This window comes from Moschus berezovskii, chromosome 24 (genome assembly GCF_049115385.1).
Source record: "Moschus berezovskii isolate FMDL1 chromosome 24, NW_MosBer_1.0, whole genome shotgun sequence".
In the NCBI taxonomy this organism is placed as follows: Eukaryota; Metazoa; Chordata; class Mammalia; order Artiodactyla; family Moschidae; genus Moschus; species Moschus berezovskii.
Window position 1 is genome coordinate 39,558,260 of NC_142483.1, and position 14,217 is coordinate 39,572,476.

Consider the following 14,217-nt stretch of genomic DNA (forward strand, 5'->3'; position numbering starts at 1 on the left):
TCCCACCTATTAAAAACAACTAACATCTTATGGACCCTCTCGTGTGCCGGGGGCTGAACTGAGTCAGCACTTTACATGAATTAGTTCATTTAATCCTCAGAAGAGCCCTCTGGGGTTAAAGGTTACCCATTTTTATCGATGAGAAAACGAAAACACGGTTAGGTTAAGTAATTTCCCCCAAATAACAGTACATGTCAGAAGGTAGCAGAGAAGAACCAGGATTCCAATTTAGGCCTCAAACATCAGACCTCTCCCCACCCTGGGTGCCCAGCAGCATCACCGCGTCTTCCTTAGGTGCTCTTGCTTGGCTGGTTCTTCTGTTCATTTTCCCCCATCATCTTTTCCTCACAGCAGTCGCTCCCATCCTGCTTCTTGTGCTTCTTTCTTTTCCCCTCCTTCTTTGCCTCCCTCTGCTCTCTCTCTCCCTCCTTTCCCTTCCCTCCCTCCCGTGTCTGGGTAACTGGTGGTACCATGCACACAGACACTGAGACCCAAAGCCTCTCTGACGGCTGGTAAAGGTAGCCGGGGTCCATCCTCTGGAGGGAGAGCCACGTCCCCAAGACCTAACCCTTGCTCTGGCTCCAGAAAGCATTTGGTTCGGTTTCTGTTTCTCCACAGATTCTTAGATTACCTCTCTGACCTCTGCGTGTCCATGAACAAATCCATTCCGGTGACTCAGGAACTGATATGTAAAGCCGTGCTGAATCCAACCAATGCCGACATCCTCATTGAGACCAAGTGAGTGGGGCTCGGGGAGTGACTCTGAAGGTGAGCCTGGGATTTAGATGGAGAGTGTGTGCCTCGGTGGTTGTCTGTGCCAAGGGGAATTACACCCAGCCCCTTCGTTTCTGAAGTCAGGTTGGCTGGCCTTTGATTATCTTCATGCTGGCATCTTGATCAGAGGAGTTACTGGATTTGCTTTAGCTGTGGTGACCTCCTCTGTATGATGATGTCACTTACTTTGCTTACTGATTTGAAAGTGATGTGGGCTCCTGGGGAGCATCTTACACACTCTTGATTTCATTTTAAGACTTGAAAGTTCTCCAGTTAGGATCATCAGGTTTAAATTTTAAAGGGGGTAATTCATTGTCATTATTAAGACATTGTAGGGAAGAGCTTGTGAAATTACCACTGTTCAAAAAGTGTTCATTGGTCTGCAGAAGTTTGGAAAGTAGTAGTTGATTCATTTGTAACAGAGGAGCATATACTGCCAGTAACATATCAATGTTAAAAAAGAAATGTTTTTTAAAAACACTAAATTATGCCCTGAACTTGTGATTTTGGGGGGGAAGTGTCTCATGCATAACTGAATTTTGAGCTTGGGCTGAATGCTAACTTTCTCAACCTCGGCCTTTGACATTTGGGGCCAAGCAGTTCTGTGCTGTGGGTGCTGTCCTGTGCCCTTCAGGAAGTACAGCAGTCTTCTGTGTGTACGTACCGGGTGCCAACAGTACCTCTCCCATTTAGTTGGGACAACCAAAGACGTCTCCGGACATTGCCAAGCGTTCCCTGGGGAGACACGGTCTCCCTAGTGGGGCATACCTGAGCCAAAGTATATGAAGTCGATGTTTGTCTCTCTCTGTGGTTCTGCCAAAGGGAGAAACGAAGTGGCTTTCTCTGTGTGTGTGTGTGCTGAAAGCACCGCTGGAGTTCAGTGCACAAATATAGTTGATCAGCGACAAACGAAGATTTCAGACATAATGAGTTTTCCTGCTGCCTCCTATGTTTTCAGGTTGGTGCTCTCCCGCTTCGAATTTGAAGGTGTTTCTACCGGAGAGAATGCTCTGGAGGCAGGAGAGGATGAGGAAGAAGTATGGCTCTTCTGGAGGGACAGCAACAAGGAGGTTCGCAGTAAGAGCGTCAGGGAGCTGGCGCAGGATGCCAAGGAGGGCCAGAAGGAAGACCGAGATGTCCTGGGCTACTACAGGTGCGCGGGCCTTGACAGTCCCTCAGGAAGACAAGTGTGTATTTCGGGAGTTTGTAGAGTGTGGGCTGTCATCAATATATATAGTACGGCAGTGGTATCGGGGCGTGGCTTGGTCACGAGGAAGCTGAGTGGTTGCATCAGCCCCTTCTCACAGCTGCTGGTCTCTACACAGTGCAGCAGGTGGATGTAGTTTGTGGTAGACACGAGTCAGGCTGTGGGGTCACCTCTCTACGTACTGACTTTTTGAAAAACTTTTCATTTTGTGTTAGAGTCTAGCTGATTAATACTATGATAGTTGCATCACTGTCAGAGACGCAGCCATACATGTACATGTACCCATTCTCCAAACACCCCTCCCATCCAGGCTGCCACATCACATTGAGCAGAGTTCCATGTGCTACACAGTAGGTCTGTGTTGGTTGTCCATTTTAAATATAGCAATGATACGTATTAACTTTTTGACTTTGGTCCAGTTATCCACCTCTGTGTCCCACTGCCTTTATCTGCAAAACAGAGACAATAGTGCCAACCCCTTAGAACTTTTACAGGCAGAGCTAAGAAATGTGTATGTGTATACACACATCTGTTGATGTCTCTCTCTGCACACACACACACATTTGTTTCTGTATTAATGTTTATGAATGTAATAATATGAGTTCACATCACTACTTGCACCTCCATTCCAACACCATAGGGTTATTCTCAGCTTCACCCTCTGTATCCACAACTCCTTCCTTGGACAGCGAGAACCTGGTGGTATGGTCCCTGCCGTGTTGATTGGTTTCCACCTCCATCCTGGTGTTTCCTTGGTCCCAGCTGTAAGACCTGTTGACCCTGTCACCTCCAGGGAAGGGAACCAGTAAACACTTAGAAAAGAAAGCAGGAGATGGATGGAGAAGTGCTAGCAGCATTTTTTTTAATAAAAACAAAACTTTGCAGTTCTAGTGCCCTTTGTGATCCTCCTATATTCTCTCCATTCACGCAGATGGTGGGTGACCTTCCACATCCTATGTATGTTTATATTTTACATTTCTCTGCATTCGTAAATAACACATCGTATTTTATTGAGGCTTGAAATTTTACATAAATGGTTCCATACTCTGATTTTTTCTCTGAAACCTGCCCTTTTTTATTCAATATTGAGTCTGAAATGGATTCATGCTAATGGTGGTAGGTCCATTTCTTTCATATTGACTGCTGAATGTTATTCCATTTATTACTGTGCCAACATTTTATTTTCTCTTTGAATTCACTGTGTGCCACAATTTAGTTTTTCGTGTCAGGGAACATCATTGTTCAAATTGGTGCGTGTGTGTAGGAATTTCCATTCCATACCAGGAAATTGTGAGATTGGGGCATATGCATATTTTAAGCTCATTAAGCAAGCAGTCCCAGATTGGAGATTTTGGTGCACACTCACCAGTTGTAAGTGAGAACTTTTGTTTCTCTTTGTCTTTGTGCTCTCTGAATATTATGATACTCTCTAATTTTTGTTGATGTTATGAGCATGTAATAAACCAAGTTAGGAACTTCACAGAGATCACATGTAATTGGGTGAGGAGGAAACCTTAAGACATTTTGAGGAGTTCCCTATTTTTTCCACTATGTTTTTCACATGTGTGTGAAGTCGAAGAGCAGAGCTGTATGAGATAAGACCCCGAAAGTGTCATAAAATTTCTAAGTAGACTCAGTGAAGGTCTGAAACCTTTACCATTTCCTTTGTGGTCTTTAATGTGCTGTATAAAAGACACACTAAAGTAGGGCTTCCCTGCTGGTCCAGTGGCTAAGACTCTGAGCTCCCACTGCGGGGGGCCCGGGTTCGATCCCTGGTCAGGGAACTAGATTCCACATGCCGCAATTAAGAGTTTGCATGCCACAGTGAAGACTGTGGACCAGGCACAGCCAAATAAATGTTTTTTAAAAGGCATAACTAAGGAAATAAGCATTTTCACCCTAATGAAAATGATTTTTCATTTTTTCTCCACATTTTGTAAAATAAGGGCAAAATGGAATCAACTAGCCATGTAGGTACTCCCACACAGGGTAGACATGTGTGACTATTGGCATGGCTTGAACTGTTCCTTTTTCTGCCGGGTACAGAAACCAGACTTGGGTGTACACGAGCAGGTGAAGCGTGTTGATGTATAAATTCACGTGGCCATACATCACTCCTGTGAGACCTGGGCCCCTCCTCTGACTCTCCTGCTGTGTGTTTCTGGACGTGTGAGCTCTGTGCAACTTCCCTTTTCTCAGGTACCAGCTGAACCTCTTTGCGAGGATGTGCCTGGACCGCCAGTACCTTGCCATCAACGAGATCTCGGGCCAGCTGGACGTGGATCTCATTCTCCGCTGCATGTCCGACGAGAACCTGCCCTACGACCTGCGGGCGTCCTTCTGCCGTCTCATGCTCCACATGCACGTGGACCGAGACCCCCAGGAGCAGGTCACCCCTGTGAAATATGCCCGCCTGTGGTCTGAGATCCCCTCCGAGATCGCCATTGATGAGTGAGCCTGGCTCCTTCGCCCTGTTAAGACCTCGTGTTGCTTTAAAATGTCTTAGTTGCAGTATTCTGTGTAGCAGAAGCAAAAGACTTAGGGTCAGGTTAAGTCTAGTTCAATCAGAGAAGAAAGACTAAGTCATTTTTTTTTTTAACGAAAATGTAATTAAGGGTAGCAAACGTTATGTCTTCCCTCAAGAAGGTAAAAGATGATATGATTGCCCTTTTATACCTTGTTTGTCTATTTTATTCAGCAAATACTTAAGTGTCTCCTGCCTGCCAGGCTTAAAGTATCTATCTGGGAATAAACAGGAAAACTATGTTGGACTTCCCTCATGGTTCGGTGGTTAAGACTCTCTGCTTCCAATGCTGGGGGCGCAAGTTGCCCTGATTGGGCAACTGGGATCCCACATGCTGTGTGATGTGGCCAAAAAAAAGAAAAGAAAACTATGTCTATGCTAGTGGGGAAAGATAGACAATAACTAAGATAAAGGACTAAAATATATATTAGTGATGTTTGCTGAGCAGGGAAAGTAAATAGGGACAAGAGGATGGAAAGTGTTGGGGTGAGTGGTTCTGGCTTTAGGGGCTAAGCAAACAGGGAAGGCCTCACTGGGAGGAACCTGACCTTTGATTGCCTTTTGTTTCTCCTTTCCTTTTAGCTACGATAGTAGTGGAACCTCCAAAGATGAAATTAAGGAGAGGTTCGCCCAGACCATGGAATTTGTGGAGGAATATTTAAGAGATGTGGTGTGTCAGAGGTTCCCTTTCTCTGATAAGGAGAAAAATAAGCTTACATTTGAGGTAACTCATGGTGAAGTGATCTGTATGTTTTGTAAGAAACATACATGTGGTGAATTAAATCATATAAAATGATAGAACATTATGTATGTTGTATTAAAAGTGACAGGAAAGAAACCAGACTGTGCTTAGGATCTGTCATTTATTGTTTGAGGGACAGAAATCATTATCACCTTTGAGTTGAATATTTCTCTTTGCAACCACTTTGCCTTTTTAGGGGTTAGATTTCCAAACATGGCAATGTTATCTGTGTCCTTGTTGGGTGTACCTTGGCTTGCCCTCTATTATCTTTGGGAAGCTACACAGACCCAGTGATGAGGTTGGTTTTTTATTCACCAGTCATCAGAACAGATCAGCAGCTTTTCATTTCTTATTTTTTCTCCTTATGAAACTAAATGAAATTTGATCAGAAACTGCAAGTAAATTAAATGACTTCTCTTATGGTAAAGAAGGTCAGAATCAGTCATTTATAAAATAGTCCACCTGAAATGGAATTGAAGGATACTGTTTAATTAATCCATCTCCCCCCCTCTCTCTTTTAAATACAATAGGTTGTGAACCTAGCTAGGAATCTCATATATTTTGGTTTCTACAACTTCTCTGACCTTCTCCGATTAACCAAAATCCTCCTGGCCATATTGGACTGTGTGCACGTGACCACAATCTTCCCCATCAGCAAGATGGCGAAGGGAGAGGAGAATAAAGGTGAGAACAGGGTGGAGAAGCTGAGGAGGGGGCTCTGATGGTGCCCACACACGGGGACGCGCTTGCCCTCCTCCTGCCCCTGTCATGCTTCCTGCGTGGTGTCGCATTACCACATGGTGTCACATCCTTTCTTTGTCCTTTCCTTCTTGACTTTTCATTATGAACATTTTCAGATATAAATAAAAGTGGAAAGAATAGTAGAGTGGACACCTATGGACCCATAACTCAGAGTCAATGATTATTAACACTTTGCTGTATTTTTTGCATTTATAAATGAAGTTGCATATTCCACTGCACCATTTGAAAGTTGCCTCACAGCTGGAATGCTTATTTGCATTCACTGTTCTTGATGTGTCATGATGTTCTGTGCTTATGTTAGTATCTGAGTAAATGAAATCCAGACTGTGTCTGGGTATCCTGTTTCCAATTTGTGAGTAGGAAGCTCTGCCTTGATGTGTTTGTTTTTCTCCTCTGCTTTAGTGTCGTAATAGACACATACTAGGTACTCATGTGTTCAACTGATCTCTTCAGCTGGAATAGAAACAGTACGTTTACTTGCATCCTACTGTCTGTCAGGGCCTGTGCTCAGTCATTTTGCCACTTGATCCTGTCAGTCGAGCTGTGTTTTCTCCTTTTAGAGTTGCATAAAGTGACCCTCACGGGGCACAGTGCCCTCAAGCTCAGGTGGCTGTTGGTGCAGCACCGGATGTGTCTTGCTAACTCCTGTATCTCTAGTTCTGCGCACAGCAGCAGGCATGCAGTGGGTGGCCATACAACTGGGCAGGTGACTTAACCCATAAAATTGCTCCTTTGGGCCATTTCAAAGCCCACGCTCTTTCACCTACTTCCTTAAACCCTGAATTTTTTTTTGCCGCTTTATTTTTTTATTGAAGGATACTTGCTTCACAGAATTTTGTGGTTTTATGTCAAACATCAATAAGAATCAGCCATAGGTACACCCATATCCCCTCCCTCCCGAACGTCCCTCCCCTCTATCTCCCCATCCCACCCATCTAGATTGTCACAGAGCCCCTGTTTGAGTTCCCTGAGCCATACAGCAAATTCCTATTGGCTATCTATTTTACATATGGTGATGTAAGTTTCCATGTTACTCTCTCCATACACCTCACCCTCTCCTCCCCTCTCCCCGTGTCCATAAGTCTATTCTCTATGTCTGTTTCTCATTGCTGCCCTGCAAATAAATTCATCAGTACCATCGTTCTAGATTCCATACATATGTGTCAGTATATGATATTTATATTTCTCCTTTTGAGTTACTTCACTCTGTATAATAGGCTCTAGGTTCGTCCACCTCTTTAAAACGGACTCAAATGCATTCCTTTTTATGGCTGAGTAATATTCCATTGTGTATATGTACCACAGCTTCTTTATCCATTCATCCGTTGATGGACATCTAGGTTGCTTCCATGTCCTAGCTATTGTAAATAGTGCTTCTATGAACATTGGGCTACATGTGTCTTTTTCAATTTTGGTTTCCTCAGGGTATATGCCTAGGAGTGGGATTGCTGGGTCATATGGTGGTTTTATTCCTAGTGTTTTAAGAAATCTCCATACTGTCTTCCATAGTAAGCCCTGCATTTTGGATAGGTGTTAACCCATCAGGTTCCCAGGGTCATAGAATATATGGGACAGAGACATGTGAAATGGCTTGTCCTGAAGGGCCTCTGCCCCTGGCCAGGTGTGCCCCGGAGTGTGCTCCCAGGCTCTGTCATGAGCAGGATATGTCCTGGCCCTTCCTAGGCAGTAACGTGATGCGGTCCATCCATGGGGTCGGAGAGCTGATGACCCAGGTGGTGCTCCGGGGAGGCGGCTTCCTGCCCATGACACCCACGGCCACTGCCCCTGAGGGCAACGTGAAGCAGGCCGAGCCGGAGAAGGAGGACATCATGGTGATGGACACCAAGCTGAAGATCATTGAAATACTCCAGGTAATCATGAGCCAGAAGTAGGGGCAGGAGTGTGCTTCACGGGGGAGCATCTGTGCGCAGTGTCCCTGCTTTGATGGAGCCCCAGACTTTCGGGAAGAGAGTGGAGGTAGATTCTTAGCCTCGGGTGCCATTTCTGAACTGGCCCTCTTACTGCTTCAGCTGTCATCTCCTGTCCGTCCCCAGCATGCCCTGTCCTGCCAGCCATGCCAGACTTTCGGCAGTTACCCTCACTTCCCCTCACTGGTCTCTGTTGTCAGCCATACTTTTCATTTGCTCAGAATTCACTCGCACTCTGTCCATAGCTGAGATCCCTGCTTTTTGTTCATAACTCAGTTCAAAGTTCCATAAAGTTTGTAACTCCTCCCTCAATCCCTCCCTTTCTCCCTCCCTCATCCATTCATATATTCAACGAATACTTATTGATACTGATTCCATGCCAAGTACTTTTAAGCACTAAAAATCCAGCAATGAACAAAATCATTCATGCTTACATTTTGATATGGGGCATAGGCGTATAAGGGCTTCCCAGGTGGCACTAGTGGTAAAGAATCCTTGTCTGCCAAAGCAGGAGACAAAGAGATGTGGGTTCAATCCCTGGGTCGGGAAGATCCCCTGGAGGAGGGCATGGCAACTCACTCCAGTATTCTTGCCTGGAGAATCCCATGGACAGAGACTATAACTGGTGGGTTATAGTCTAAATGGTCACAAAGACTCAGACACGACTGAAGCAACTTAGCACACACAAACACACAGGCATATAAAAATGTATATACCAAGGATGTTAAAATATAAAAGAGAGTCAAGACTGTTTGGAGGTCCTTGGGGTACATGTTTTGATGAGATTGTCATAGAAGGTCTTCCCATTCAGAGAGCAGTGAGGGACCTCATATTTAGGGAAAGAGTCTCTGAGACTCTGAGAGGGAACAATAAATGCAGAGACCTGAGGTGGAAGCACAGTTGGCAAGTCTGGGAGCAGGTCAAGGTCAAGAAGGGACAGGAGAAGATGAAGTGGGAAGTCAGGGCATAAAATTGTTTTGAGTGGATTTGCTGTAAAGATGCACAAAGAAAAGTGTCGGGGGGAGGGCTACAAGGTGTTTGTTGCTCATATTTAAGTTAAGGGATATCAGCAAGATTGTATGCTGAATGGAAGTCATCACGTTGAGAGGGGGGACTTACTGAAAACGAGGAGAGAGGATAATTGTAGAAGCAAAGTCCTGGCCTAGGGAAGAGGGGATAGGAGCCCTCTGCTTCCTATGCGAACCTTCCAGCCTTCCAACAAATTATGATTTCCTCTTTCTGCTCCCTGGGAGTTTTTAATTCATTAACAAAATTAGCTGCTTCTTAATGAAAAGAACACTGTAGTCATCTTTCTCTTTTATCCCACACTGCCTGATCTCAACCCCAGAAGGGATGGACGAGATGAGGAGTTGAGATGGAGGAGAGAAATATGCATGTTTACAGATGGAAGGATTTTTAAAAATTCTAAAATCACAGTTAACTGATGGTTTGAAAGCATCAGTGGTACTCCTCAAAATAATTACTGAAATCAATAAAGAATATTTTAAGTACAGGAAACTCATTGAATTTATGTCTGAGCAAAAGTAGAGAAAGATTTCAAGGATTTCAGGCCATGGCTTATAGGTCCCAAGTATGTGGATATCATGTGTGTTTATCAGAATTGATGCGATGTGAAAATTGGTTACATCTTGAGGTCTCCTCACTATAGTGATTATTATAATAATCTGAGAACATTTAACTGATGGATTCTTGCAGCAGATACTTACTGATCTACTGTATGCAAGGCACTTTGCCTGGCTAGATGAGGGGCTGTATGAGGAACGCACAGACAGTTTGGACAGGGGCTCTGTCTTCAGGGTGTTCAATAGGAAAAGGACGTGTGATGAAGCTGTGTGTATATGGAAATAAAGCCATGAGAAAAATGTTCTCCTGAGATACAGGTGGGCCCGGTGATCCCATTCAGTAAGGACCAGAGGAGATTTTAAAGAGGAGGTAAGATTTCATCTGAGCCTTTAGCTGTGGACAGGTGTTGTGTAGAAACAAGGGGCTGTTCTCAGGTGGGTGGAGTAGGTTGAGCCAGAGCGTCATTGCTCCAGGTCAGTAAGCCCTTTTCCTTGGGCAGGGGCATGGCATGTGCTGAAGGGAAGTTATCAGAAATGAGGTTGGAAAGGCAGACTGTGGAAAACTTCGGGTGCCTGAAGTGTTAGGACTTGATTCTGGGGGAGCATTTGACAGTTTTCAAGCGGGGAGCTAACCTAAGAAGAAATACCTTTGGGATGTAGATCTGGTAAGTTTGGTAGTGTGATGACTGAGGTGGGAGAGAGAGGCTGTGAGCGGGGCAAAATCCAGCAGGGGAGAGACCCATGAGGAGTGGCAGAGGCAGAGCCAGCAGGGCTTAGTCATTGATGAGATGTGTGTGTGTCAAGGAAGGTCCTGAGATGGACTGAGGGTGAGAGGAGCCAGGCAGAATGAACACTGTTAGTTTGGTACAGTCGTGAGTTTGAGACTCTGGGAGGACACTGAAGGGGATGCCCAGTAGTCAGACCAAGAGTTTGAAAGATAGGCACTTCCCTCGTGGTCCAGTGGTTAAGACCCCGTGCTTTCACTGCTGAGGGCCTGGGTTCGATCCTTGGTCAGGGACTAGAATTCCATAAACTTCATGGTGCAGCGGGGAAAAAAAAAACCTGGAAGATAAACCAAGAATCTATTGCAATCTCGAAGAGGTGACCAACCACAGTCCCAGGATTGGGTCAACTCACCAGGAGGGCGGGGCAGAGATAGAGAAGAGACTGGTGGTAAGGTCCTTTTACAGTTCCCAGTGGTTGACTGATCTTTCTTTTTTGGCTTCAGCCACAGTCATGGAAAAAGCATTCTTGTGTTGGAGCGGATGGGGAGGGAACACGGGGAGTGAAAGAAGAGGGAGCCCAAGAGTTTGCTTCTACATCAAAGAAAACAATCATTCATAGAAAATCAAGAGCCAAGCTAATTCTCAGTACTGAAAACGCATTTTTCTCTGTCAGTTCACTTAAAAGCAGCCAACTTTGCCCTTCTTAAGGCTCAGCGTCGGCATTCGATACTTGCTGAAATAAAGTAATGTTTTATTGAGGATGGAGTGGGGAGTGAGTGATTTATTGTTCTGATTGTTAAATTAATTGCCAGGATGCTGAAGCTTTTACTAGAAGCTTAAGGTGCTGCAGGCAGAATTGATATATCCCATGCAAGTCTTTGAAGACTGTTGAAATCTTAAGCCAAGTATTTGGCTCACTTAGTGTTTAAGGTAATTGACGCAGCAGATGCCAGGCGCGGCCAGAGTGCGGCGGTTTGGCTGGGCTGTTCCAGGTGGCATGCTAATGTAACCAATCTGTTTCCATTTCCACTTGAATCTCTAGTTTATTTTGAATGTGAGGTTGGATTATAGGATCTCCTGCCTCCTGTGTATATTTAAGCGGGAGTTTGATGAAAGCAATTCCCAGACTTCAGAAACATCCTCTGGAAACAGCAGCCAAGAAGGACCAAGTAACGTGCCAGGTGAGCGATGCCAGGACGGGATTTCTGCCGTCAAAGGGGACCCGGGTCTGCTGAAAGCTGAAAGTCCGGAGAGTATGTTTAGGACAAGGATAAAATGTGAATATATTTGAAGGTGATGATATTTTAAAATGGCATCCTGGGAGTTACCCATTTGGGGCAAATGAATAATTGCCAGAGTCCAGACTCCTTCTGGAGCAGACCTCATTTCTTGCATCTTTGAGTGTTTCATTCGTGAGACAGCTGAGGGTTCTGATGTTATGGGTGTGTGAAATACCGGGAAAAAGCAACACCCCAAAACAAAATTCTCCCAGAAAATTGACTGTCCACTAGCAACTTTTACTCTGGGTAGAAGTTTTTCCCTGCCCAGGATATAGTGGTGATGGGTAAGAGAAAGGTAGTAGTAGAAATAAACCCACCTAGCAAGGTCTGAGCCTCCTTGGAAGGAGGTAGTGCCTCTCACAAGGGGTCATGCACTGAGCAGAAACCTAGAGCCAGTGGACAGTGTGTTTCAGGTTGACCTGGCTTCAGAGCTTTGCAATAAAAGATACTGGAGAACTTGAGGTTAATCCATGAGCAGAGGCAAGGTTGTTTGGGGCGGGGAGTGGGGGCAGTTCACAGGCTGCACGTTTTCATACCTTCCTGCATCTGAAGTTCTGATCTCTCTAACTCTTCAGGTGCTCTTGACTTCGAACACATTGAAGAACAAGCTGAGGGCATCTTCGGAGGAAGGAAAGTATATTTTCAGTGTCTCTTTTGTAGGTGGTTCTGAGATGGAGGAGGCTCCTCTCTATTAGCTCTCAAAGACTTCTCTTTGGACTCAGAAAGGTTTAGTCCCTGGGTTTAGGTGGTTTGCCTGCTCACTTTATAACTTCTAGAACTCAGGTCAGAGTGATCTTAGTTGGCTTCATGTATGTGTGTTTCCTGCCAACAGTAGAAAGAATTGAAGGAGGTTTCCCAGAGGAAACACATTACAAGACTTTTTTAAATGGTGAGGAAATGGAGCTGAAAGAAAGAGGGGGCTCAAAACAGAGTGCAGAGCGCATGCTCATCGGTGCTGCTGGGCTGCAGTCACCCCCAAGCTCTTGAGAAGCCAAGCAGCAACAAGAATAAAACCAGGCATGCAGTTCTTTCATTGTCTGTGACCTGAAATTACTGTGTGAACCCTTTCCTAAAAGATGAGATTGCTCATTGTTGACTGAAAACATCATTCAGTTCAGTCACTCAGTCGTGTCTGACTCTTTGCGACCCCATGAATCACAGCACGCCAGGCCTCCCTGTCCATCATTAGGAGACTCAAATACCTATAAGGCTCAAACACCTGCACACTTGGTATAAACACCCTGTATGTATAACTCTTGGTATATACACATTTGCTTCGGCAAATGCTTTTGACAATCAAAACTTAATGGATTAAGGACTTCCCTGCTGGTCCAGTGGTTAAGAATCCATCTGTCAGTGCAGGGGTTGCAGGTTCGATACCTGGTCGGGGGAGAGTCCACGTATCACGGGGCATCTAAGCCCATGTGCTGCAGCTACTGAAGTCCACTCTCTGGAGCATGAGAGCCATGCTCCACGCGATAACAGAGACCCAGGACAGCTAAAGAAAAATGGATTAAAACAGTCATTTTGTTGCCTCTTACAACTCTGTGGTTGACTGGGGCTCAGCTAGATGGTTCTTCTGCTGATCACTGTTGGGTCTGTCATGCAACCACAGTAGCTAGTGATTGGGGTTGGCACATCCATGTTGCTTTCTTTGCATTTCTGGCTCCTTGGAGGTGATACCTTTAAGGCTGGGACTTCTCTCTCTCTCTCTCTGCACATGGATATTTGGGGCTTCTGCATAGCTTGGTAACTGGCTGTATGTGTAAAGGCCCCAGGAGGCTAGATCAACAGTGTACAAGCACTAAGCAAGCCTCTGCTTGCATCATGTTGCTAATGTCCTATTGGTCCAAGCAGATCGCCTGGCTGAGTCCAGTGTCAGTGTGGGAGGAGCCTACACAAGGGTGCTCAGACCAGAGAGGGTGAACTGATGTTCACTGTCTTAGCGCTTAATGTAAAACCTGTGAAATTTGAATCAGCAACATTATTTACTCTATGGAAGAGATTGCTGTTCCGAGACTCGGGGAGTTTTGAGTTTTGCCTGGTGCCACTTTAGTCTGCTGGGTGGTGTCTTGGCTGTCTACTGCTTTCCTGGTGTTGAAGGGCTATGAAAGCTGCTTCACACCTTTCTGGAGCGCATAGCACGAACAGAGGATTTATGCACTAAGTCCTATCTTTGCCTCCCTTGCTGGTCTGAAGCCATGAAGGTCTCAGCATTTGACCTTCATTTGATCGTAAACACAATACAGGCACGGAAACGGAGTGGCCGTGCTCAGGTTCGCGGTGGCCTGTCATTAGCTCCAGGACTTGCGTATTAAATTTTTGGTTGTGTGAGTAGCACACAATCAATGTAGCGTAGATTTTGGGAGAAGCCTTGATAGTATACTGATTAACCCCAGCTAGGAAGCTAGAAGGAGAAGGCAATGGCACCCCACTCCAGCACTCTTGCCTGGAAAATCACATGGACAGAGGAGCCTGGCGGGCTACAGTCTATGGGGTTGCAAGAGTCAAATACGACTTAGCGACTAAACCACCACCATACCTGAAGGGTCTAGTGATTTCCCCTTTTTTCAGCTGGTGCAGTGGTAAAGAATTTGCCTGCCAATGCAGGAGATGCACGAGGCAGGTTCGATCCCTGGGGGTGGTGAAGACCCCCTGGAGAAGGGAACGGCAACCCACTCCAGTATTCTTG

At 45.4% G+C, this 14,217-nt stretch overlaps 1 protein-coding gene across 1 annotated transcript in view; it reads left to right on the forward strand.

Moving 5' to 3' along the window:
* ITPR1 (inositol 1,4,5-trisphosphate receptor type 1) overlaps positions 1–14,217 on the forward strand; it is a 360,426-nt gene that overhangs the window by 176,344 nt on the left and 169,865 nt on the right. The window contains exons 18-25 of the mRNA XM_055414365.2: positions 619–738; positions 1,733–1,927; positions 4,181–4,432; positions 5,088–5,229; positions 5,778–5,931; positions 7,693–7,880; positions 11,288–11,426; positions 12,101–12,159. Of these exons, the coding sequence (XP_055270340.1) occupies positions 619–738; positions 1,733–1,927; positions 4,181–4,432; positions 5,088–5,229; positions 5,778–5,931; positions 7,693–7,880; positions 11,288–11,426; positions 12,101–12,159 (1,249 nt within the window). The remainder of the gene's footprint in view (positions 1–618; positions 739–1,732; positions 1,928–4,180; positions 4,433–5,087; positions 5,230–5,777; positions 5,932–7,692; positions 7,881–11,287; positions 11,427–12,100; positions 12,160–14,217) is intronic.